Source organism: Cinclus cinclus, chromosome 14 (assembly GCF_963662255.1).
Source record: "Cinclus cinclus chromosome 14, bCinCin1.1, whole genome shotgun sequence".
Classification (NCBI taxonomy): domain Eukaryota; kingdom Metazoa; phylum Chordata; class Aves; order Passeriformes; family Cinclidae; genus Cinclus; species Cinclus cinclus.
In genome coordinates this window covers 15,871,818-15,894,008 of record NC_085059.1, presented here as the reverse complement: position 1 = coordinate 15,894,008, position 22,191 = coordinate 15,871,818, and the positions used below count along the sequence as shown (strand labels likewise).

At 52.4% G+C, this 22,191-nt stretch overlaps 1 protein-coding gene across 1 annotated transcript; it reads left to right on the top strand.

The window, feature by feature from the left end:
* Nucleotides 1–1,758: 1,758 nt before the first annotated feature.
* Nucleotides 1,759–13,325, top strand: LOC134049746 (LON peptidase N-terminal domain and RING finger protein 1-like). Its single transcript, XM_062502406.1, has 12 exons — nucleotides 1,759–2,131; nucleotides 5,746–5,864; nucleotides 6,289–6,411; nucleotides 6,629–6,754; nucleotides 7,401–7,536; nucleotides 8,316–8,409; nucleotides 9,492–9,606; nucleotides 10,248–10,369; nucleotides 11,041–11,199; nucleotides 11,638–11,800; nucleotides 11,886–12,032; nucleotides 13,128–13,325. Exons 1-12 carry the CDS (start codon nucleotides 1,759–1,761, stop codon nucleotides 13,323–13,325), a joined length of 1,875 nt encoding a protein of 624 aa, XP_062358390.1.
* Nucleotides 13,326–22,191: the final 8,866 nt, after the last annotated feature.

Sequence of the window (22,191 nt, the reverse complement as noted above, 5' to 3'; positions counted from 1 at the left end):
AAACAGGTTATTGTGTACTTTGCTTCAGTGCTGGCTGTGGTAGCTAAAATCACCCTCATTTTATGGCTCACAAGCCAGGTACCTGCCCTTCTTGAGGTGTAAACTAGAGGCAAAACTGGTGAGGCCTCCCTGGTGGCAATCTTTGGTTTTAGTCAATAGCCAGGTTTTGGTGGAAAAACGAGTCATGGTGAGAACAAAACCATGAAAGGAGAGTGTCTGGTGTGAATGAGCTTTGTCCACCTGAGAAATGGCTATAGGAGAACTGCTGGGCAGAGTCCCAGTCAGGCTCCAATGCTCCCAGGGTGACCGCTGTCCCTTTTGCCAAGCTCAGCTTTTCAGGGCAGTGTTACCAAATGTCACCTGAGATTTCTCCAGTCAGGAGGGATCACTTAAAAAGATAACGGAGAAAGCAATAAAGCCTATCAAGCCCACATAAAATGCTTAGTTGTTAAGCTTTTAAAAACACTCACGAGCTGTTTAACGAAATTGCAGTAGATTTAGAAACAAAACCTGCTCCACAGCCCAAACCTCCATCAGCCACTCCCTCAGTGGGGCACCGGTTTCACCAGCACTGAGGTCCCGCTGGTGATCTCCCTCCCTGAGCAGCCCTGCATTGTGTGCGTGGGTTTGGATTGTTTTTGGGGACACACAAATGAGCCCTTGGGGAATGTGCATCATCCTTATATAAATTCTGATCTACTAAGCCCCACAGCCGCCAGATTTCAGCTGTTTTTCTGGGCACCTGCTGTGCAAGAGCTGCTGACTTTTTTGCTGTGTGACTGTGTGGTGAAAGGATGCATCTCCCTTGAGACACTGAGCCCATCCCAGGGGTCTGTGAATGGGATGGGGATTGTCCACATGCAAGGTCTGAATTAATTCAGTTCTGGGTAAGTCGAGCATCTGAGGGAGATGCAGTTTACCATGCACGCTGGAGGAGTGCCCCTTTGCCCTCAGACACGATGTGTTTCCACGGAGGGCGATGCAAAGAGGTGTCTGGTGCAACCCAGCTTCACCAGCTGCCCTGCTCTGGAGCACCGCAACAGCCAGCACCCCAATCCTACTCTGGAGAGCCTCAGACAGCTGAGGGACCCCAGGTATCCTGTGCCAGCCACACTGGAGCACCCACCCTCCTGTTCCCATCACAGAGCACTCTGTGTCCCCCAGGACTTGTGCCCCAGCCCTTCTCCACAGCACCCCGGATAACCCAGGCAGTCCGCACCGTGGGTGGCTCCAAATTGCCCTGGCCCCACTCCGGAGCAACTCGACACATCCCCAGCACTCTACACCTTGGTCCTGCTTGAGGGTGCCTCAGACCCCCTGGGACCCCGTGCCCATCCGGTGCAGAGCTCTCCTACGCCCGGCGCTCGGCTTCAGACCGGCTCGTACCCCGCACCGCGGCTGCTCCGGAGCTTCCCCAGCATCCCCGCCTCCCGGGGACGCTGCGATCCCGCATCCCGGCTCGGGGGTCGGCACCCACCCGCACACCCGGGCCCCTCGCCCGCCGCGGCGCCCCCGGTACCGCGGGCTCCGTTACGAAACGCGGCCGGGGCGGACCGGGGCGGGGCGGGCGGCGGCGGCCAATGGCGGACGGGCAGCCCCGCCACCGGCTCCTGCCCGGGGTCCCTCCGGCGGGACGGGGCGGGCCGGGCCGGCAGCCGCAGCCTCCTCCGGGCCGGCCGGGGCGGGAGCGCCGCGGGGCGATGCGGCCGGGGCGTGCGGGCACCGCCGGCTTTAGGGACAGCTCCCCCGACCGCCGCCATGAGCGGCCCCTCCAGCCCGAGCTCCCCCGCGCCCGGGGAGAGCCGTCCCGGGCAGCCCCTCGGGCTGGACCTGCTGCGCTGCCCCTGCTGCCGCCTGCTGCTCTGGGAGCCGGTGACCGCGTCCTGCGGTCACTCCTTCTGCAAGCCGTGCCTCGGCGGGGCCGGGCCGTTCCGCTGCCCGCTGTGCCAGGAGCGGCTGGAGCTGCTGGGCATCGAGGCGGCGAGGTGCAGCGTGGTGCTGTGCGGGATCCTGGAGCGATGCGTGCAGCGGGAGCGGCGGCTGGCCGGGCTGGCGGAGCGCGTCCGGGAGCGCCTCGCCCGCGGGGACGCGCGGCAGGCGCTGAGGATGGCGCAGAGAGGGGTCGAGCTGGGTAAGGACCACCGGGCTCGGGGGCTGGGAGTGCGGATGGTGAGGTGCGGGCTGCGAGGGGCCGGCACAGCAGCCCGAGAGACGGGCTGTTGCAGCAGGCGAGTACCAATGTGGGTGACAATGTAGGTCACCGTGTCCCCGCAGCTCAGTGCGCTCCAAGCTTGCACGGTCCGGAGCTGGAAGACGTGGGAAGCTGAAAGTGTTGTAAGACAGGGCTGGTGGGGATGGGGATGCGGATGGGAAAGGGGAACGCAGCTGGCGGCCATTTCTTCCATGTCCGTGGATGTGCCGAGATGAGGGAGCGGTGGGCAGCCCGGCAAACCGCGCTGCTCATCCGCTGCCAGGGCCGCTCCGCCCGTGTCCCGTCGGCCACGTGCTTGTGGAGAGGAAAGAGCAGCAGATGCTCACGTCTCGCAGCCCGGCAGTATTTCAGGGTCAGAGGAAAAGCTCTGCCCGGGGGGTGGCCATTATGTAAAGTGGTTGGGACTTGTCCAGTCGGGGATGGACACGTCCATCCCCCGGAGCCCGGAGAGGACACAGCCCTGGCGGAGCTCCTGTGCCAGCCCCACCGGGCAGGTCAGCACCCGGCCCGGCCCCTCTGCAGCCGGCTCCGGCCAGACGTCTACCTGCAGGGCCAGGATCGGGCCCGGGGGATATGGTTTGATCTGCTTTAATGTGTGGCTGTTAGTGGATTTCTTGGAAAGTAATACTTAAATAAAAGGGGTTACACAATGTGTCTGGAGCAGGGGGTTGGGGCGACGGAGGCAGAATTTCCTTTCTCCGCGGCGTTTCTATGACAGCGCTGAGCTCTCCTCCCGCAGCGCAGGCTCTTATTCATCGCCTGATGTGAGACAAGTGCCAGAGGTTCAGGGTAAGCCTGGAAATGAAGGGCTGAGCGGACCGGTCGATCTTGGTGTTTGGCAGCAGAAAACAAGTCCTTTTATGCAACCTCCAGAGGCATCCGTCTCTCCCTGCACACCCTTCAGAGTAAAGGCACATGCACACTACTCTAGTACTCATTTGCCAGGCTTTTGCACAATTACACATTTCATTAAAAATCCGTTGTTAGTATAAAGAGGAAACATTGCAAACTCTGTCCTTGCTCTTCCCTGCACGTTCTGTTCCCCGAAAGACAGGAAAGCCTGTCTGGGGGCAACAAGGAAATTGCATTCACAGCATCAGCTCCAGGGAACCTGCTCTTGCCAGGGCTGCCAGGCTCAGCCACGTGGGTGGTGCTTTCAGGATGTGTTTTCCAGCTCCTGCAGCCAGCTTTCAGCTGCACAACTTTTTACGGGCTGCCTTTCGCTTGGAAACAGAACCAGTGATAGATGTTTGACCCATGGGGATGTTTTATTTGTGGTTCAGTGGGTCATGGTAGGCCAGTTTGCAGTGCCCTGCTCAGACCAGCCTGTAGAGCAGCTCACTTTGCTTGGGTGGAAATAAACTGTCAACTTTTTATCTTCATTCCTTCTGAGTGAATAACAGAAAAATGCACTGTAATGTGTAGCACAGGAGGCCCTCTGACATGCCTGGAGCATGGAGGCTGGTGGGTCTCCGAGGCTGCCAGCTGGCTGATGGCCCTGGTGTATAATGATATCATAGATCAAAAATAGCTGCAGCAGCAGAGAGATGCAGGATTCGTTGCCCTGTTTTACACATCTGGGGTGGGTTTTTTTTTGGCCAAATTAGTTACTTTATTGCTGGGCTGTGCAAATGTTTGAACGGGTTTGCCCACACAGAAAATAGGCCTTCTAGACTTTGTACTTATTTGTTCATCCCTACCCATTGTTAGGGGCTGGGATATTTCATCTCAGGATGGGTGCTTGTGAGACGGGGTACTGAGCAGCAAGTTCCAGTATTTCCTGACTTGAACTCTAATATTGGCTAATATTATAAAGGAAAACAAGCTCCCAGGTGTTGCTCTGCTGCTCAGCTCAGCATGGCCAGTGCAGCTTTTAGTGCAGGAGTGTTTGTGGCTCTGCTGCTCTCTGGGCTGGAGTGACACCAGGCAGGGAGCAAAGTCTCGCTGTGCTCCATGCTGGGCACGGGGACAAGGAGGCAATAGCCATGGCAGAGTTTCCTCCTCTGTGATAAGAAGTGGTGGGTGCCTGGGCAGGGTGGCAGCAGAGGCAGGCAGGGAAATGGGCAGATGCTTCCTGCACCCAGCTGTCATGGAGCTGCCGGTCCTGACCTGCACTTTGCTGGCAGAGCTGCATCAGCGCCGTGTTTGAACCGGGCCAGGAGGAAATGCTGCCAGGTTTGGAAGGGCAGGAGAGACATCATCAGCAGTGATGTTTCCTCATGATTGCTGTTCAGCTGCCAGCCAGGCCCATGGACCCAGCTTGCCTCTTAGAGAGCTCCTGGCCCTTCAGCAAGGTGCTGTTGCCCACACCACATTTACCACAGCAAATGCAGCAGCAGTGCTTGCAAATGGTACCTAATTTATGATACAAGGCTGGCCTCAGTGCCAGCAACCTGCAAGGCCACCACATGTTTCCTGTGCTGGACCTATCATCGTCCCACAGGGAGCTGGGAGCCAGTGGGGGGACCTGCATGACACTGGAGGCCTCCCCAAATGGACCAGGGAGCAACAAGTCCCTAGCTCCAACCCTCAGCAGCTTTGAGCTGATGCTCAGAGTTGGGGGAATACAGGACTGGATGCACAGACCTGTTACCTGAGCTGGAACACCAGCACTGCAGTGCATGTAGGTCACCACCATGAGCTGTGATATAACGGGGTGGGTCTGGGCTTCTCTGCATTTCAAACCACAAACATGACCACACCTGGTTACTCTGTGAGTGTGGGCTCTTGGGGTGCTGCTTCCTCACTCTCCCTGACATCCCCCAACCCAGCACTGCCACTGACAGTGCTGATAGGAAGGAAAGTCTTTATGTAGTTTTCAGAGGCAGGAAAGAAGAGGATCTCACTGCCAGTTTTTTAGAAAAAGGCAGGAGCATGCAATGCTTGGTGTCATGACTAACAATGTCTGTGGGACCTGTGCCCCCAGCACCTTAACGTCCCATTAGGGACATCTTGCTGACAAGGAACTTGATCCTCAGTTCTCTTGCTCAGTTTTGGGAAATCTCAGCCTTTTCTCATGGAAACCCCAGGTCATGTGGTGCAGGCAGATTCTTACACCCCCCTTGGCTTCTCATCTGCCCCAAGAGAGCAGTGACAGCCAGATGGGTCTGGGAATTCAGGTATCCAGCACTGCAGTCCTGTTTGGTAACGTGTTATTGTGACTCTGCTGGGTGAGTCACATCACAGAGCCTGCTGTGGCCACAGCCCTTTGTATGGTACAGCTTTTTTGCTGCATCCCAAAAAGATGGATGAAAGCCCAGATCCCAGCATGGCTGAGCCCTGAGGCAGTAGTGGGGCCTCTTGGCTGAGGGTGTTTAGGGAAGGTGGGGGAAAAAAACAAAGGGAAGAACCTCAAACAATTTAAAACTGGGTATTTAGGGGAAATAACTTCCTTGCAGAAGATTACAAAGCCAGTGCCTCCTGATGAAGAGCACTGCTGTGCTCAGGGACTGTCCCACTGTGGTGGCTTCTCCCCAGCCTCATCCAGCCCCACTGCCTCACCAGGGCTCATCTCACCTCATTTCTCTTTCCAGCCCTGGACTCCAGCTCCCTGCGGCTGTGCCGGGCAGAAGCACTGGTAGCACTGGGGCAGTATCCACAGGCACTGGAGGACCTGGATGCCGTGTGCAGGGCTGAGCCTGGAGAGCACGAGGTGAGTGAAGGCCAGCCACATTGACTGGAGCCAAATCCAACTTCACAGGAGCAGTTTTCCCCTCTCTGCAGTTCTCCAGTGGAATCATCCTGCACAGAAATGCACTTGGCAGACCCATTGGGTAGCTAATCAAGGTGGCAGGTGCTGTGTTGCTCTCACAGGAGATGTCTGGCACTGTGTCCATCCTTCATTCCTTCTCCAACTCTCCCTAGGCTTGGCTTTTGCAACTGCTGTACTTTGCAGTCCTGTTTTTTTTTAGGCAGATCTAATCAAGGGAGCAGTGACGTGCCTGGGTGCTTTAGCTTTGGATGGCAGCAGGCAGGAGGCAAAGGGACATTCCCTTTGGGCTGGCATAGGAGCTGAAGGGAGACATGCTCAGCTGGTTACTGTCTCACAGTCACCACATGTTTTTTCTGCTCTGCAGGCCTTCTTCAGGAAAGGGAAGGTGCTCCTGGAGATGGGGCAGAGAGCCGAAGCCCTGCTGGCATGGGAACACTGCCTGACACTCAGTCCCCATTTCCAGCCAGCTCGGAGAGAGATGGAGAAGGTGTGTGGGCTCTGCCATGTTCCTGTGTTCTCACATCACACAGGGACATGTCCTCCCATCCTCTGAAGGACTCAACAGAGTGCTCAGCCAGTACAGATACCTTCTGCAGCGAGCGGAAGGGTGCCTTGGGGAAAGAGAGGGAGCCTGGCTGCTCCCCCCCCCCCACCTCCTTGTTTTTCCCTCCTAGCATCCCTCAACCCTTGCTTTGTCCTTGCAGATCATCATGGAAGCTGATGCTCCTCAGCCATTTGCAGCTGCACACCTGGGGGATGCTCATCTGAGCTCAGCTGGTTCCCAGGTCGATGGAGGGAGCCCAGTGCTCCCATCTTCCACACAAGCTCAGGTGAGAGCCTGCAATATCTGAGTCTGCAAGGAAACTTAATGTCCCTCTGGGATATCACAGTTGCCCAGTGATGGGAAAGGAGATGTTTTAAAGGGAGCTGTGCAGGACATGTAGCCATGCTTACCTGCTTGTGTGCTGGGATGAGAATTTGCAGGTAGTGGAGAGTACCAGTAGAGCAGGTACCATCAGGGCTGATGCTGTGGGGACTCAGGAAACAGAGGAGACTTTCTGTCTGTTCATCTCACTACATTCAGGAAAAAAAAAAGTGAGTTATTTTTTTTTTATCTAAAAAAACACATTTGAGAATAGTTCAGACCATTAGCAGCTGTTAAGGGAAACTTGTCTTTTCCTCTTTGCCTTCTATAAACAAACTTAGAAGGTTTGCAGAGAAGAGGGAATTCAGAAAATGGGTTCAGGTACACCCAAATAGCACTTGGTATGTCTGGACAGAGGGAACCCATGTTTTAACTGTGTGATGGGCAGCAATGTCTGAAGGCACTCTCCTGCTGTCCTGCAGATGCAAGGTGTTCATGTACAGCAGCACACCAGGAGACCTCCTGGTGCCATTGGGCTTGGTGGGACAGATGGGACTGTGCATTCAGAGGGGGAAGAGGATTTGGGCTCAATTTCATCTTGCTGTGCCTAGGATCAGGAGGGAGAGCTGGCAGATTGCCGAGGGGATGCTGGGTCTGAGCACAGCCAGGACACAGTCACCCTTTTCCAGCCAGGACAACGGCAAGAACCAGAGCCTTGGGCAGAGAGTCAGGGCCACTGGTTGTTGGGTGAGTGTCATCAAAGGTATCACAATGTTTTGTCATGCAAAATCCTTGTTTGAAATCCATTTTGGCACTGAAAACTTGGTGTTTGCACTGTGTCCAGCTCAACAAACAAATATCCCAGGGGCACATGATGGGGCAGCTCTGGCCAGGACATTTGCTGCTTCTCATGCACGTGAGGAGGATCCACCTGATCTTCCTGTGTTGAGCTGGTGGACATACACCAAACCTTTGGCTCCAGCTTGGTGATGAGTTCTTGCTAAAGCCAGTCATCACTTGTTCCCTGTGTGGAGTCATGGAGAGGCTTTCTTTGGTTCCCATGGGTTTAGATGGTTTTAGTTCAGATTAAATTTCCATGTGTGGGGGACAGGATATGCCATGAGCTGGGGAAGCAGCACCTCCATCAACCTTAACTTACCATCAGTGTCCAGCCAGGTGTCTGCCACATACCTGGGTTTGCATCAAGCAGTGATGGCTCATGGCAGGTCTCCAGAGACTTCCATCCTGGAGCTTTTTGGGACACTTTTCTGCCCAGTGCCTCAGTTTCCCTGCCTGCAAAAGGAGGAGATACCACCTTCCTCTACCAAGTACCATGAGACCCACTGACACACAAGCTATGGATGAACACAGATGGATTAATAGAGGGGTTTATGTTGCATTTCCTAGTGGTTTTGTTTCTTTTTGACACTTCCAAAGCACTTTCTGGGGCAGTTATGCCTCAGAACGACGTCAGAAAGCAAAGATTTATTTTCTATATTGAAAATTGTCTTCTCTTTTACCTCTAGGTAACAAGGAGGAAATAGCAGCAGCAAAGTGTACCCAGCCATGCCTTGGGGAGTCACTGAGCATATCTGACTTGGAGTGCTCCCTCTGCATACGGTGAGTTCTCCTGCAGGAGAGCTTTTAGACAGGAGAATTGTCACCTGACGGGTTTTCTTTACTAGTGTGCATCTTTCTTCACATCTTAATACAAGCTCAGTCTGAGAATTCCTGAGATGTAGGTTTTGGTACAGATAGGAGGGGAAGGCAGGGCCATGGAACACCCTGCCAGGCTGCAGGAGATCAGATAGCCCTGTCTCAGGGTGCAGGATCACTGGGGCTGTATCCCTTGGGACAGAGATGTAGAGGTGGGGATGTTCAGTGGGATCAAAGACCAAAAGCAGTGGTTGCCCTTTGTACCTGCAGGCTGGGACAGGAAGGTGTCACCCAGGAAAATTCCCTCCATGATGGGGATATTGCAGACTTAGAGGGAAGCATTTCTGAGCTCTTTGCCTGGTACAGGTGGAAAAAGGAACAGGGTAGAGCCTGTGTTTGTCTGCTGGCTCAGGGCTGGGGAGGGACTGCCACAGGGCATTCTGAAACCAGGCTGTTATTCCTGGTGTGTCCCAGGTCGTGGAGCAATTGTGCAAATGGCTGCTGGCAGAGAGCTGGGTGGGTGTTGCACTGCCAGACATGCAAGTTGGTCAAGGTCCTGCATGGCAGCCTTTTCCAGGTCTGTCCATTGAGGCTGCATCTGATCTGAATTATGTGAATTTGGATCTCTTCTGAAAGAAGAAAACAGTGTTTAGGAGGAGTCAGGGCTTTCTTGAGACCTTAATTTAATTTCTGATTCTGGAGCTACCTGTGAGCAACTTGAGCAGTTGCTGCTGGGTCTGCTCCTGGAGCAGGGGAGAAGGAGGACCTTTCCTGTCACTGCCCTTTGGATTACACACCACTGAGGGTGTCTGGGGTACCACAGCCCTGGCAGGACCAAGGGGTGCCCTGTGTGCACTGATGGGTTCTGCTGGTCCATGGAGACCCTACAGAGCTCAGGCCTGGAGTAGTTCTCATCTTACCTCATTGTGCAGGCCCAGCAGTCTGAGCCCAGATTTACTAATTAAAGTCTCTCTCTGCCAGACTTATCTGTGCTCCTTTCCCCTTGTTGCTCTCTGCAATCCATTGACTCTGATCATCCTTTGCAGGATGTTCTTTGAGCCAGTGACAACGCCCTGTGGTCACACCTTCTGCAAGGAGTGCCTTGAACGGTGCCTGGACCACCGGCCCAACTGCCCCCTCTGCAAACAGAGCCTGAGAGAGGTGAGGGCACGAGTCCCATGGGATGGAGCCTGAGGGAGAGCTGGGAACCAGCTCCAGCTGCTGGCTGCGTGCCCAGGGCTGGGGTGGGAAGGTGCAGTGCTCTTTTATCAGCAGCTCCCTGGCACAGTGGTGTCAGTTCCACTCACATGGGAATGACCAGACAGTTGATAATTAAGACCAAGAGAATAATTTCCACAAGATGCCACAGTGATTTAGTGAGATTGTAAACAGGAGAAGAGAGAGAGAAAGAGAGAGAGAGAGAGAAGCAAATGCTAATTACTTTAAAAAATGGAAATGGATGGAAAACCTGCTAGCCTGGAGATTTGATTTAATCTTTAATGAAAAGGGATTTGGATGAGACCATCAGGGAAATTAGGTTGTCATACAAGGACTGCATCACTGTCAGAGACAGGACTCTGTGTTGGACGTACCCTGGCTCTGAGCTGTGTCTGGAGGTCTCGGTGGAGCTGACATCCCATCCTGCTCAATGGCTCAACATCCCCTGATAGGTTTTATCCTTGACTTTCTCTGGTCTAAAATTACCTTCAGTTCCAATAAAAGCGAGCATGATTCAGAGTCTGGCAGGGCCTCGTGGCTTCCTCCCTGCTCTTCAACCTTTTTTTGGGTCTAATTCCTTTCAGTACCTGAAGGCTGGGAGGTACAGCCCCACGGTGCTGCTGCAGGACATCATGCTGGCCACCTTCCCCACACAGCTGGCTGAGCGCCGGGAGCTGCACCAGGCAGAGATGGCAGAGCTCTCCAAGTAAGCAGGGGCTGCTCCTGTGTGTGTGTGTGTGTGTGTGTGTGCGTGCATGAAGGGGCTCTGAGAGGACTGTTCACACCCCATACCTTTGGTCTGGCTTAGTTCTGCTCAAGTGATGTCTCTCCCATCTCCAGGACCACGATGCTGCAGTGCTGTGTGGGTGGGGACATACCCCATGAGGCACCTGGGGGTGAGGGACCATCTTTGCAAGAAGCTGTTTTGTAGACAGAATCTGTCCTTGGTTTCTTGGTGAGCCAAGTGGAAGCTTTATAGGATTCACTGAATTCACAGAATTACTTGGTTGGAAGAGACCTTCGAGATCATTGAATCCATCCCATGCCCCAACACCTCGACTAGACCATGGCACCAAGTGTCACATCCAGCCTTTTTTTAAACACATCAGGGATGGTGACTCCACCACCTCTCTGGGCAGACCATTCTAGTACTTGATCACTCTTTCAGTGAAAAACTTTTTTATAATATCCAACTTAATTTTTCCTTGATGCAGCTTGAGTCTGTGTCCTGTCATTCTGTTTAGTGTTGCTCTGTGCTGGAGCATCACTTCTTGTGGTTAAGGACACACCTGGTTTAGGGGGAGCAGCTGATGCAGAGCCATTGGGGTGGGATTTGCTTGGAGAGGCATCACAGTGGTTTCTTCTTCTGTCCCTTAGCCTGACCAAGAACATCCCCATCTTCGTGTGCACGATGTCCTTCCCTGGCATCCCCTGCCCTCTGCACGTCTTCGAGCCTCGGTACCGCCTGATGATCCGGCGGTGCCAGGAGAGCGGCACCAGGAAGTTTGGCATGTGTATATATGAGAATGGGAAAAGGTGAGCTCCTGGGCAGGCTTCCCCCCTCCCCCAGCCCCAAATGTCTAAAATACTGAGTAGTTCAGAGAGATTTCCTATCAGTGCCATCTCGCAGCAAGGAGCTGGTGCATTCTCCACAGTGCAGAGTGAAATGGGATCCAGGAAAGAGGTCAGCACTGGAGCTGCCCAGAGCCAGTGGTGGCTGTCAAATGCAATAAAATTCTTGGAACAGCTTCTGACTCAGGATGTCTCTGAGCTCCATGGTTCTCTGGCTGTGACCTCCAGCTCCTCTTAGTGAGCACTGGGAGGACACTTGATTGAATCTCTGAATTTGCCCCCACCCAGATATCTTTTTCCTGGGCCTTTCCCTGCTTTGGAGATGGTACCTTTAGGAGAAGCAGCTCTGTTGCCACCCATTACTCCAGCTCAGCCCTGTTCTCTGTCCCTGTGTCCCTGCAGCTTTGCTGACTATGGCTGCATGCTGGAGATCCGTCAGGTGGAGCTGCTGGCCGACGGGAGGTCCTTGGTGGACACCATTGGCCGGCAGCGGTTCCGGGTGCTGAGCCGCGGCCACAGGGATGGCTACCACACTGCTGACATCGAGTACCTGGAGGACAAGAAGGTGAGGGCAGGGCTGGGCAGAATCCCGGGCTGTAGTGGGACAGATCCTCCCCACGGACACCTATGTCCCTCTTGCCTCCGTTCAGGTGTCTGGGGAGGAGCTGCAGGAGCTGCAGTGCCTACATGAGAGCACCTATCGCCTGGCCCAGCGGTTCTGTGAGCACGGAGACCTCACCTCCAGACACATTCTGATGCAGCATGGACCACTGCCTGAGAAGGAAGAGGACATCCAGGTAATGCCCAGAGGGAAGGGATGCACCAAGAGAGCCTCTGTTCCTGCACTAACCACGCTGCTTCCCTACTCGGCTTCCCCCCAGGATAAACAAAACAAATCCAGTTTTTCACCCCTGTTACAGCATTTTTCATTCAGAGAGCTGGTAGACCTTGTCTTGTAAAACTGCTTGATGTTTCTTTATGGTTTTAAACTGCTCTTGGAAACTGAGCACTGAGTTCTAAAACCTTTCCCAGAGTCTTTTTCTAAATGAAAACTGAGAAACTGAACTGTGTGTGTTTGAAAACATTTTGGGAAGAAGAAACCAAACAAATTGACAAAGAGGTGAACCCTGCAGCTCGTTGAATCTGCAGTCTCCTTTCTCTCTGTGATCCTTTGAGACAGCCATAGCTGGGCAGAGGTGAGAAGCTAAAAGGATAGGATTCAATTTGCTTATTATACTGCTCTGACAAATTCAGATACTGTAGGAGAAACAAAAATCCCAAAATTTATTTTTCACTCCTTTAAGAAAGTGTTTTCTCTCTAGATTGTTACAAATATACTCTTGCTGGCTTGTCCCAGGCTGCCCTGGACAGCAGTCACCTTAATGATGTACTCAGAAATTACAAAACTACTCACCCTCCTTCAGCTGAATCGAGCTTTTCCTTCTTAGTTTGGCTCAGGTTATAAAAAAGCCACTTTACAAAAGCAGTGCCCAAACAGCTGTGCCTGCCTGGCCTGCACCTCACCTCTTCAAGTGATGGCCAATATCCCAAAAACATAGGCCATGCAGGATTTGGCCTGTGTTTACTAAAAGCACCAGTTCAAACAAGGAAATGCACAAGGTATTTCATTGTCTCTTTGGTATAGACTTTTTACCAGCTACATCTGTGTCTGGAGGCTCCCTGGGGAGCGCTAGTCTGGAAATTAAATTAGTTTGTCCAGCAGTTTTGAGCTTGGATGACAGAAGGGCTATTCAGATGAGTTCCTTTGGCTGAAGCTGACATTGCTGTCCCGACAAGAACGACTGTGTGCCATCAGGGATGCCGCCTGAAGGCCACCCCTGCGTTCACCTCACAGCTCCTCATGTGCGGGTCTCCCCCTCTCTCCTCTCCAGGCTTCAGCAGATGGCCCGACGTGGTGCTGGTGGCTCATCTCCATCCTGCCCCTGGACCCATCCTACCAGCTGAACCTGTTCTCCTGCACATCGCTGCGTGCCCGCCTGTCGCAGCTGCAGCACATCCTGACAGCGCTGCTGCAGCAACCCCCACCCCGGCACCTCCTGCCCGAGCGCAGCCCCCGCGGCCGCGTCTGACCGCCCTGCCCACCCTCGGACTCCCCTCCACCCTCGGACTCCCCTCCACCCTCGGACTCGCCTCCACCCTCGGACTCCCCTCCACCCTCGGACTCGCCTCCACCCTCGGCTCTCTGTGTGTTGCTCCATGGTTTGTGTGTGGTTTGAGCCTGCCCTCACCAATCCCCAAAACAAGTGACCTCAGCGATGAGCTGGGTGTGCTGTGCCCAGCTGCGCTGGCAGTGACACCGTGCCGTCCGTGCCACCTCGGGGAGCTGATGGTGCCACTGCTGCTGTGCTGTGCCGCCAAAGGGGCTGCAGAGCTGGCTTGTGTCTCCACAGCCAAAATCACTTGCTGAGGAGCTTCTGTGCTGAGGATTCTCCTTAGGGCAGAGGACTGAGTGCAGGCATTGCCTCAGTTTTGGTTCTTCCACTCTGAAAGACAACTTAGGGGTTTTGGTAGATAATCCTGATTCATACCAAAAATTTAGAGGTTGAGGAGAGGTGGCATTGGGGAAGCAGAGAAGTTCCAATGGCTTTCCCCAGCCTTGGGAGCTGACGGCTCTTCCACTGCTTACAGCTTTGACTTTGTGTTTGAACCAGAAGAAAGGTTAAATTAAACAATCTGAAACCCTTGCTCCTAACCACCTCCATGGCCACGTAGTGAGGAGGTGGTTCTCTTTGAATGCTCTCAGGTCCAGACATCCCCTTCCCACTGCTCTGCTTGGTGCTGTGCTGTGTTTGCTCACCAGACCCTTCCCAGGATACTGCCAGCCACTCCCCTCACTGCTGGCTCCCAAAGCTGTGAAGTGCCGTGGGAGGGGGGATTTTGGATTTTGTTAGCTTTGGTGCTTTTCCCCCTACCCAAAGGCTGCTGTTCCCAACCGTGGCTGGGTTCAGGTTATAGGGTCAGACCTGGGAGCTGGAAAAAGCTGACTGCACAAGGGAGTTAAGCCTGGAAGTTTAGTTGTGAGACTTTCTGCTCCTTGACTAATGCAATTTTCTCCTGTTCTGTGTGTGTCTTGTGAACTTTCTGCCTCCTTAGGAGAAAATCAGGATCTCAGCTGAGGCTGGACTCTTGCACTTGGGACCCAGAATAGTTCAGGATCTCCCAAAAGAGCTCAGTGAAGTCAAAGGGATACAAATCTCTGGAGAGGCAGGGAGGGGGTAGGATCAGTGACGGAGGCCACGAGCCACATGTCAGGGGAGTGAGTCTGCTTGTCACTAGACACAGGGCAAAGACTCTCTGGACAGACCAGGCCTCCATGGAAATCCTGAAGATTTGGGATTTTTGTCTTTCATTCATAATTTCAGTGGCTTTGTGTTCAATTCTAGGAGTGACATCCACTTAATCATTGGATTAGACATTGCTTCTGGAATTTTATCCTGGCATTTCTCAAAGGCTCCACTCCCTCAGAGAGCGGTTGGATGTATGTGTTGGGGAGAAAATCAGGGCAATGATCCTTACTGCATGTGTGGCTGGGCACAGCCTGGGTGGGAGATTGGGTGTAGCTCCAGAGAGGTCCCTGCTCACCTTTCCCCATCCTTCAGTCTCCAGGAGTGAGAAATCCCTGTCCCTCCTCTTCATCAAAGTGCCTCCCTGGAGAGACAGTCAGGAGCTGAGGGCTTGCTCCCCAGGAACCTCTGCGAGCACAGGGCAGCTGAGGAAAACTCAGAGCTGGATTTGCTCCTCTGCCTTTGAGCCATGGTGCTGGCCCAGGAGCACCACGACTCCCAAGGAGCCATATCCCTGGGATGTCACATTGGCATGGGCTGGGGTGGGTGATGGATGCTTCGCAGTCCCAGGGCAGGTGACAGGATGACACTGCAGTTTGGGAAGTGCCTTTCTTTTCCCCAGGGTCAATGTGGGCTTACCCAGTGACATCCCCATGCCAAGCCACTCACCCACCCCCTGAGCTGCCATTTCCTCAGGGTTGAGAGGTCCCTGTGTGTCCCTCCAGCAAGGGGTTGGTATGGGGGGGATGCAGGGAGAAGTGTGGCTCTGCACTATGTTGCACTGGGGAGGAGCCAGGGACCAGAGCCACAGTCCCTGACTGCTTTGGGAAGGGATCCGTGCAAATTGCTCCAGTTTGCTTGGGGCACCTTTGTGGTTTTTATTACTATCTTTGTTCTTAGAATTACATTTTCTTTCAGGTCATTGAAATAAAGACCTATGTTATTGTTGTTGTTTTGCTGCTGGTGTTTAACTTTTTGCTGCTCATTAATACAAGTGCTTGGGCATCCTTGGGAGATTTGGGGATATGTGGAGAGGTGATGCCCTGGCCTTCAGACAGTAAGGTAAGCACAGTGATCACAGTCCAGCAAGGGCAGATGGCAACAAGGGGAAAAAATCAATGGTTTTGCTCACAGAATGAAACAAGACAGGAGGGATGAGCTCCTGCCTGTCTCTGCAGGCTTTGGGGAAGGATGGGATGGGAGATCAGTCCAGTAGAGATGCTGACCAGTGTGGGATGACTCTGGAGGCAATGTCCCCAAATGCTGTGGCCAGCATCTGTCCCTGTCCTGCCTTTGCAGCCATGGGCAGAGGGCTGTGAGCTGGGAGTAGAGGTTAGCTTTTAGCAGCTGGCATTGGGGATGAGAGATAGTCCAGGGAGATGTGCATGGGTCTAAAATGGGAGGGTGGTCCTGGATGGAAGGTGATGTCCTGCTAGGACAGCTCTGGTCTGTCTCTAGCTCCCATCTCGTCTCTTCCCTCTGCTTCCCAAAGGTGCCATCCAGAACCAAGGGCAAGAAGGGAACTGCCCAACTGTGCTGTGCACCTTTCCTGGGAGCATGGAACAGCTGCAGCAGAGAGGGACAGGGCTCAAGATAACCCTAAACAGATCCCATGCTCCAGAGCAATGTCCCTGCTATCTCATTAATAACTGCCTTCCATGAGGAATTACACCTTGAATTCCTCCCTAGCAATACTCTACAGAATCAGCTATGCCCTGATGAGGCCCAGCTGTGAGCTGTGGCTGGTGTCAGCCTTTTTTGGTGGCTCTGGGAGCCCAGGCCTTGTGCCTGACGTGGGCTGCTGTGTGCCTGGCAGTCTGGAGCTGACGAGGATCCCTTTGCCGTGTTGCCCTGCTCCCACTAGATGTCAGGAAGAGCCTGAGTGCGGGCGAGAAGGAAGGCACAGCAGAAAGGATGTGCAGCATCGACTGTTGCCAGAGCCTTGGTTTTTCTCTCCCTCATCCCCAAAATCAGCCCCGCTCCCAGCCGTGGCCCCAACTAGGCTGCCCCAAGCTCTCCATCAGCACAGAAGAGCTGGGGACCTGTGCAGGTCACTTTGAGTCCACCTCCAGCTCCCCGAGCACACAAGGTCTGTGCTGCAGGCTCCTCTCCCTACTCCAGCCACTTTGCTCTTTTGGGACTGGAGCAGGGCACTGGGCCATTTGGGGGTGTCCTGCTCCCCATCATCAGTGCCCAGGCAGAAAGCGACCTGGTGGTACTGGTGAACAGCAGACTGAACATGAGCCAGCAGTGTGCCCTGGTGGCCAAGAAGGCCAGTGGCATCCTGGCCTGGATCAGGAATGGTGTGGCCAGCAGGAGCGGGGACATCATTCTTCCCCTGTACTCAGCACAGGTGAGGCCACACCTTGAGTGCTGTGTCCAGTTCTGTCCCCTCAGTTTAGGAAGGACATTGAGACACACTCTCCAAATGAGCTCTCTTCCCACCCCACCCAGCCTCCCTCTGTGGATGCTGGGATGTATCCTGCACCTGTTTTCATATCTGTGGGGAGGTGGAAACCAGAGCTAGCACTGGTCCCACTTCCATCACCCCAAAATGTGACCTCCTCCCCAAGAGCACCGTTTCCTCCCTTCCTGTTTGACACCTTCAAATCAAGACATGGCTGAAAACTTCCCTCACCTAACAGTGTGGGCAGGCAATTAGATAAAGAGGTAAATAATTAATAGAGCAGGTGTCAGACTGTGCCTCATCTTTCTTTAACAAATGGTGCATTTCCAAACTAATTAGACCAGCCGGTACTTGAGAGAGCGGAAAATCAACGCAAGATTGTTCGAGCAAAGGTTTTCTTTTCTAGCAATGCTACGTTTGTGCTGGGAGAGGAGCACAGTACATGTTAAAGTTAATGAAGGTGGGAAGAAAAAGGAAAAAAACAGCACCTAATTTTTTCCACCCTTTAGCAATACCAGTTGGTGCAATGAAAGACAGGTCGTATTGTTCCTGCTTTTTCAGAAGAAAAAGAAAAGCAAAGGAAAGAAATGAAGACAGATGTGCCGTCTCTTCAAGAAACTCACCCACGGGATGTATTCAAAGCTGGAAAATGACAAGTTATGAAAAAAAAAATGACTCAAAGTCACTGTTGAAGCAGTTGGAATGGGACCTGTCTATTCACCTGGACAAACATTGAATATCCTTAGTTAGAAGGGATCCATCAGGAACACCGAATCCCGCTCCTGTCCCTGCACAGGACAACCCCAAAAATCACACCAAGATAATGTTTGGGATCTCGGGATGGTGCTGTCTCTTCCTCTGGCCAGGCTGCTTGAGGGGATGAAATCCACCCCTGGCCTGTACAGAGTGGAGTGTGGTGGTCACGGGCATGTGTGAAGGTGACCCAGGGCAGAGACCAAGTGGCAGCTGGACAAATGCCTTTGTCTCCTGTGCAGTGGCATTTTGGAGGTGCTGCACTGGTATTCCCTGGCTGTGCTGCACATGGGAACTGTGCAAATTCAAGCCCTGATCCAAGCAGGAGGAGGAGATCTGGGATGATGCATCAGGTGGAGTTGCCTTAGCATGACGGTTGGTAATTCACACCATTAATAAACAGCTTTACAGTGACAGCCTTTTTCCAGAGGCTTTTCCAAACCATTTAGCTCCCTCACACCAGCAATGCTACCAACCTGTAACTAGGAGACTCTGGATTTGGGACAGTAACAAGGGGCTGCCTCCCAGCCCTTCCATACCTGATTCAGGGCCACCTTTCAGCCCCCGGGGAGCACCTGGAGGAGGGATTAACCCCTGAGTCTCTTCACACAGCCACATCCATCCCAAGTACCCATTGGTGATTTGGGCTCTCCCTGCTGATTCCCAATTCCACAAAATCCTTTGAGCCCAGGGAAAATATTAACAGGACTGATTAAATATCGAGGAAATGGAAAACTGGTTAGAAGTGTGGAACTTAGATAAATACAGCATTATTGAAATAAAATGTGACTTTTAGCAAGGACAGCTCTCTCAGCTGGGCTGTGTTTACCTTAATTGTTTCCCTCCATTAATTACAGTCTGAGAGGAAGACTTGTGCAAATTGAAATAAATTAATCAAATTCGTTTAGAGTTTTGTGTGTCTGGCTTATGGGGATTGCAATTAAGCTGGTATGTTTGGTGTATTAAATTACATTGCCTAGATCTATTCTTCCCTTTTCAAGCACCATGAACGTGAAAAGGCAGAAGTCAGTGACAATTAGAAGGTAAACAGGCAGTGTGAGTGATGGTTATTTTAGCTCCTGTGCCTCAAGAATTTCTCCCTTTGCAAGTATTGAGGCTCATTCTGTAATAAATAGATCCCAGCTCTGTGCAATGAGAGATAAAGGGGAGATGGTGGAGCAGAGACCAGGGCACATCCGAGCTCTGCCCTGGCAGTGGGAACAGTGACGTGGGTGGGAGTTTAGTCCAATTCTCCAAGAAAATCAGGCTCTGTGACTCAGCAGCCTTGTGTGTGTTCCTGCTCGTTCCCACCAGCAGCTGCCCAGTACCACCCACGTTTGACACAGGGGAAGAGGCTTCCAGATATATCGAGGTCCTGGCAAGGTCTGTGAATATGAGAAATGAAATGGATAAAAATGTGCATCTTCCTATGGGGAGGGGAAGGGGATGCTCAGCCCTTGCAGGATAACAGAGAATCTACAGCCTTGTTTAAAAGATGGGTATTAAAGATGAGACCCCCTTCACTGGTCTCATCCATGACTCAATCTTCTCTGATCTTGTCCCAAACCAGCCACAGGAGCAGGCTGAGTGGGAGCTTGCTCCAAGACCCTCTAGCCCTGTGGAGAAGTGCAACCAAACTTCATGAGGGATTCCAGCACAGACCAAGGAGAATGGTGCACTTTCCTCTCTAGAGCAAAAGGAATTCTGAGAAGAGGAAAAAGAAAAAAGAAAATCCAAATTTCAGTTGGTAGAGCTGTGCTGCCTGCCCATGATGTCTCCTGGGAGATGATTCCTGCAGCACTGACTGAGGCAATGGGGCCAGGCAGGAGGTCAGGAGGGTGTCCCAGAACTGTGGGGGCACACAGAGACCCAGGGAACTGCTCCTCAGAGTCATGGCCAGGGTATAAGGTGCTTCACTCCCCTCCCTGCCTTGTGACTCATTTATGAAACCACAGAGAATTCAAAACTCACCTCCTGTCACTTCCCTGCCATCCTTCTCCCTCCACTTCTGCACTGAGCCATGCTCAGTCCAGAAGACTCGTTGCTGTTTGTGTCCCTAGTAAAACCCATCCATCATGCCCCAACAGGAGCAGATCCCTGTGGGAAGCCTCCACTGGAATTGCTGTGCAGAACAACCCTACACTGTTCTCACCTGCTCCCACTGCACTGGGCCCTGCTGGGAGGGCAGGAGGACACAGCCTCCTCCCTGGCCATAAATAGAGGGTGAGCAGGGGTGCCAGGGCTCAGCAGGGTTGATATGTTTCCTGCAAGCAGACCTCTTCACCTGGCCATTGCCTGGGCACTGATGATGTACGGAGTGGCTGGGCTGCAATAGCATTTCTACCCAGAATATTGGCTGGATGATAAAGGAGTCTGTCTGTGGTGATAATTGCACCATAAATAGCTCTGTGTTTGGCAGTGAAGAGTGAGGCATTAGAAAACCTCACCCTCTGGATTCCTCCCACTTCCTTCCATCTTCCTGACTGCTAACAAGAAGGGAGAGCAGCTCGTTGGTTTTTACCATCCACGAGGGGTTTATTGTGCTCAGATGCAGCTGGGCACCTTCCTGCCCATAAATCTTAATAGCCAGAAAGGAGGGGGGGGTGGGGGAACCAGCCCAGTTGCGTGATTACTGAAAAGCAGCAGGTAGGGCTGGATTGTGGCACAGCTGTCCCTCTTCATTGTCTCTGCTACAAAGACGTCCCTGTCTCACTCCCTCCTCCAGGCTTCTCCTGGCTCTTCTGAGCATTCCCGGGCACTTGGGGGTAAACATCCTCCTTACTCCACTGATGGGAACTGAAAACCTGCCAGCCAGCCCCAAACACTGAAAAATGAGCTCAAACTGGGGAGTTCTGTGAAAGTCAAGGCTGGAAAGACAGTAAATGTGACCAGATTAGAAGGTGTCTCTGCCTCCTGGCTTTTTGAGTCTGCACAAAGCACATGGATGCCTTGCCTTTTTTCCTGAAAAAAGATGGGAAATGGATCTGACTTCACTGGCACATTTACCTGCTCTTGAATTCCAAAAGACAACAGGGTTAAACCCCTCATATTAGGGTTTCTCACTCACACTGAATGCAGGTTCAGAACCTGAGTTCTGTCCTCTGCACAAATTTACTCACTGCTCACAACCAAGCACCAGGTACTTTGAGGAGTGTCATGTAAATGGAAAAAGTGGTCAGGACTGAATGGAGGCATCTCCTTATAAAATTTTATTCATGGGTCACTGAATTGCTGCTGTGGCTTTTCTTTTTCTTGTGTGCAGTGCCCAGATTTGCTGCAAATAGCTAAAAAATGGACTGTGTAGCACAAATCCTTTTTACAAGCTTGGAGAGCCTGCAAGATCCTGATCAAAAGTTAAACCTTGAGGAGTCAGGTGTGACATACCCCAAATGCTGTGAAAATCCCATTCTTGCTTCCTGGGCCCCAGCTCAGACCAAGGGGTTACAATATCCCGTTGTAACTCAGACACTGACATCACTATTGTTTTTTTTATGAAGGTGATTAAATCTGGCTTTTTTTTTTTTAGAATTTTGAAGGGTCCAGGAGTGAAGGGGGAAAACGATTCTCCTTCCTGGACACTTTATAAAGCTCTCACAAATAACTGCAGTAGGAGGAAGGCAAGTTTTATTCTCAGATGGAAAAGGAGATGCTTGAAAGGCAATTTTAAAGGCATCAGGTAGAACAGGGGGAAATCCATGCCCAGTTTCCACATTGCAGGAGAACAATTCAGCAGGGATGGAGGGCAGTGCTGAGGCTCATGCTGGCAAGAACAGGAGCAAGAGCAAGAAAAGGAGCAGCTCTCTCCTTTCTGCATACGGTGCAATGACATCTGCTAAGCAGGCAGAAGCTTTTCAGCACCTGTACAAATCTATAAACTTCCCCAAACCTTCCTCTCCTGCACACCCAACAAATCTGAAGACCAAATATAGAACACAATTTTTCTTCTTCTTTTTTTTCTTTATTTGCCATACTGGAGTATTTGAAGCAAAACTATTTACCCAGTGTTAAAGCTTTGGATTTGCAAGTTTAAAGCTTTCACAGTTCCAGGTGTACCCAAAAAGATAAGGGAGCCTGGAGGTGTGCTGTTGTACCCAGAAATAGATAAATAAAGCTGTGATTAATTTGAAGGTAGTTCTCAGTGCTCATTATTTCTTCGTTATCTACTGCTATTATTAGTGACCTCACCTAAGCTGTTTTGGATAGCACAAACCCCTTAAAGCAAACGGGAGAGTTGTAATAAGCATTTGAAAATGCCAGAGGTCCCAAAAGCCTGGGACCAGGGAGGGAATGACTGGGCAGAAGAGAATGGTGTGTTCCTCCCACTGACTGCTCCTCTGCTGATGCCAAAAGCTGTGGCATGGCCAGCATGGCATGGGATGTGCAGAGCACCAGTCCCTGTTGGAGGATGTTACTGGGATTCCTGGCAGGCCATGTGAGACCTGGCTTCATAAAGCAGTTCCCAACATTTACTTGGCTGGGCACAGAGGGAGG

Bases quoted from the DNA above. Each gene is read 5' to 3' on its own strand.
- LOC134049746 (XM_062502406.1), top strand. From the start codon at position 1,759: ATGAGCGGCCCCTCCAGCCCGAGCTCCCCCGCGCCCGGGGAGAGCCGT. The intron at 10,370-11,040 runs GTAAGCAGGGGC...TCTGTCCCTTAG, and splicing joins GAGATGGCAGAGCTCTCCAA to CCTGACCAAGAACATCCCCA. The intron at 12,033-13,127 runs GTAATGCCCAGA...TCTCCTCTCCAG, and splicing joins AGAAGGAAGAGGACATCCAG to GCTTCAGCAGATGGCCCGAC.